This window comes from Penaeus vannamei, chromosome 3 (genome assembly GCF_042767895.1).
Source record: "Penaeus vannamei isolate JL-2024 chromosome 3, ASM4276789v1, whole genome shotgun sequence".
NCBI classification, from domain to species: Eukaryota; Metazoa; Arthropoda; class Malacostraca; order Decapoda; family Penaeidae; genus Penaeus; species Penaeus vannamei.
Window position 1 is genome coordinate 25255376 of NC_091551.1, and position 2500 is coordinate 25257875.

General features: G+C 41.1%; 1 protein-coding gene across 3 annotated transcripts in view; it reads right to left on the bottom strand.

The window, feature by feature from the left end:
- LOC113812295 (uncharacterized) overlaps positions 1 to 2500 on the bottom strand; it is a 448320-nt gene that overhangs the window by 206124 nt on the left and 239696 nt on the right. For all 3 annotated transcript variants that reach the window (XM_070142876.1, XM_070142883.1, XM_070142871.1), the window contains exon 3: positions 52 to 262. In XM_070142876.1, the coding sequence (XP_069998977.1) occupies positions 52 to 262 (211 nt within the window). The remainder of the gene's footprint in view (positions 1 to 51; positions 263 to 2500) is intronic.

A 2500-nucleotide genomic window follows, 5' to 3' on the forward strand; every position in this document is an offset into this window, starting at 1 on the left:
TAAACTTAAAGAGACACAGACTGGAGCTCAGGACTTCCCGAGGAGCCTCACCTACGACCTCCATGCTGACCATGAAGCTGAGGACCGGCTTCGTCGAGATCTGGCACTCGTACATGCCCGCGTCGCTCTCCGTCACGCCCGCGATCTGCAGCACCCACTCCTGCTCGGGCTCGTTGAAGATCACGGAGAGGCGGCTGTCCGTGCTGTACTTGTACTTCCCGACCGACAGGATGTGCAGGTCCCCCACCCGGATCCACGACACCTGCGGGAGGAAGGCCCTGCGTTGAAGGGAATCCTGCAGCTGATAGGGGAGTAAGGTGTTGATTGAAGGATATTTTCCTAAATCGCGAATTTTGCGGCTCTCCTTGTCGAAGCTCCCTGAAAATAATGCTTTTATCATGTTAGCCACATGAAGTATATGCGACATTATAAAACACGTAAAAAAAAAAATAAATAAATAAATAAAAAAATAAAAAAATAATAATGATAATAATAATGGTTAATGGAGAGAGAGAGAGAGAGTGAGAGTGTGAGTGAGTGAGTGAGTGAATGAGTGAGAGAGAGAGATCAAATGTGAGAGAGAAAGAAAGAGAGGGACGGGGAGGGGAGAGGGAGAGATGTAATCCACTGGTAGCCTCTTTACGAGAGACACCCAGAGGCACGAGTTCCCCTGGGGAGCTTTCCCATCGCAGGTGTTCTTCGGGAAATAACCGTTAGCAGGGAATACTCATTTCCTGCGGACTAGGTTTCCCTCCCGCAGACGCCGTACAAACAGGATATCCCAAAGGACCTCTTTACCTGACGAAGGAGTCAAAGGCACAGATGCACAAACAATGAGAGTGAGCGATAAGGGGTCTTTCTCCAGAAGGTTATGTTGCATTCAGAGCTTCCCTGTGATGGAGCGAATGAGATATTTCGCCGAGGAGACGTCGCGCTCCGTCCGATCTCAGGATAAGGAAAAACTGGCAACTCACCTCTGCCTCTAGAACACTTCGATTCGCCAAGTTTATTTGGAGATAAAAGGATAATGTGGTGCTGGAGGGGAAAAGTTGATTGATAATAATAAGGAAAAACTGTATATTAATTTTAGAAATACAAAACTTATGTAAATGTAAGTATTAAGCACCAGCAGTTTAGAATTAAAAAAAAAAAAAACGTGAATCGGAGTATTACAGAATCTGAGTTGACATTTTTTTTATTTCCTGAAATTAAACGCACTATAGTTGATAACATTCCAAGAGCCAACTTAATCAATATTTTTTTCTTTATCAAAATTATTGTAATCATTATTGCTTTCATTATCATTGTTAGTACCATCATCATTATCATTATTAATGAATATACTTATATACATACATACTTGATACATACATACCTACAGACACACATACATATATACGTATATACATACAACATACATATATACATACATACATACATGCATACATTCATATATATGCACAAAAACTTCAAAACATACATACACACATGCATACATATATACGTAAATGCATTCATACATACTTACCTGCAAGCCTCTTTGTGTACCATTGCCCCGCCCTCTTTTGGGTTGCTTACTGGATTAATACCACATCAGTCTTGGTATTATTTTCCTTTCACTCTTTTCTTCAGACAGCCAGCCAGACATATTGAGAAAGAGAGAGAAAGGAGAGACCGAAAGAGAGAGAAGAGAAGAGGGAAAAGAGAAGAGAGAGGGAGAGGGAGGGGGAGGGGGAGGGAGGGCTGGAGAGAGGGAGAGAGGGAGAGAGGGAGAGAGGGAGAGAGGGAGAGAGGGAAAGAGAGAGAGAGAGTGAGAAAGAGAGAGAGTGGGAGAGAGAGTGAGAGTGAGAGAGAGAGAGAGAGAGAGAGTGAGAGGGGGGAGGGAGGGAGGGAGGGAGGGATGGAGGGAGAGGTAGGTAGGAAGAAAGGAAGAAAGAAAGAATAAAAGAATGGATGAATAGAGGGGAGAAAGAAAGGAAGGAAGGAAGAAAGAAATAATAAAAGGATGGATGGATGGAAGGAAGGAAGGGAGAAAGGAAGAAACGTATGAAGGAAAGAAGGAAAGCGGAATGGAAGAAGAAACGGAGGGAGAAATAAAAAAAAATGAAGGAAGTAAAAAAAGAGAGAAAGGAATGAACAAAGGAACAAAATAACGAAGATATTGATGAAAAGGAAGAAAGAAGAGAACAGACGAAAGGAGGAAGAGCTATGAATACAAGATTAACCGCAAGCGAACGATGAATATGTTAAAAGGTGGATGAGAATAAAAGAAGAGCCAAGGAGGAAGCTAGACAGGTTCTGGTCTGACGAACGAACGAACGAACGATAGTGATAACGGTGATAACAATGATAATAATTTGTTATCATCATTAAAATCATTATTAGAATCCTCATCATTATTATTATTTATTATTATCATAAGAATAATAATTAAAATAATTATGATGATAATGATTGTAACAGCAATAGTAATGATATCAATAATAATAATGATGATGAT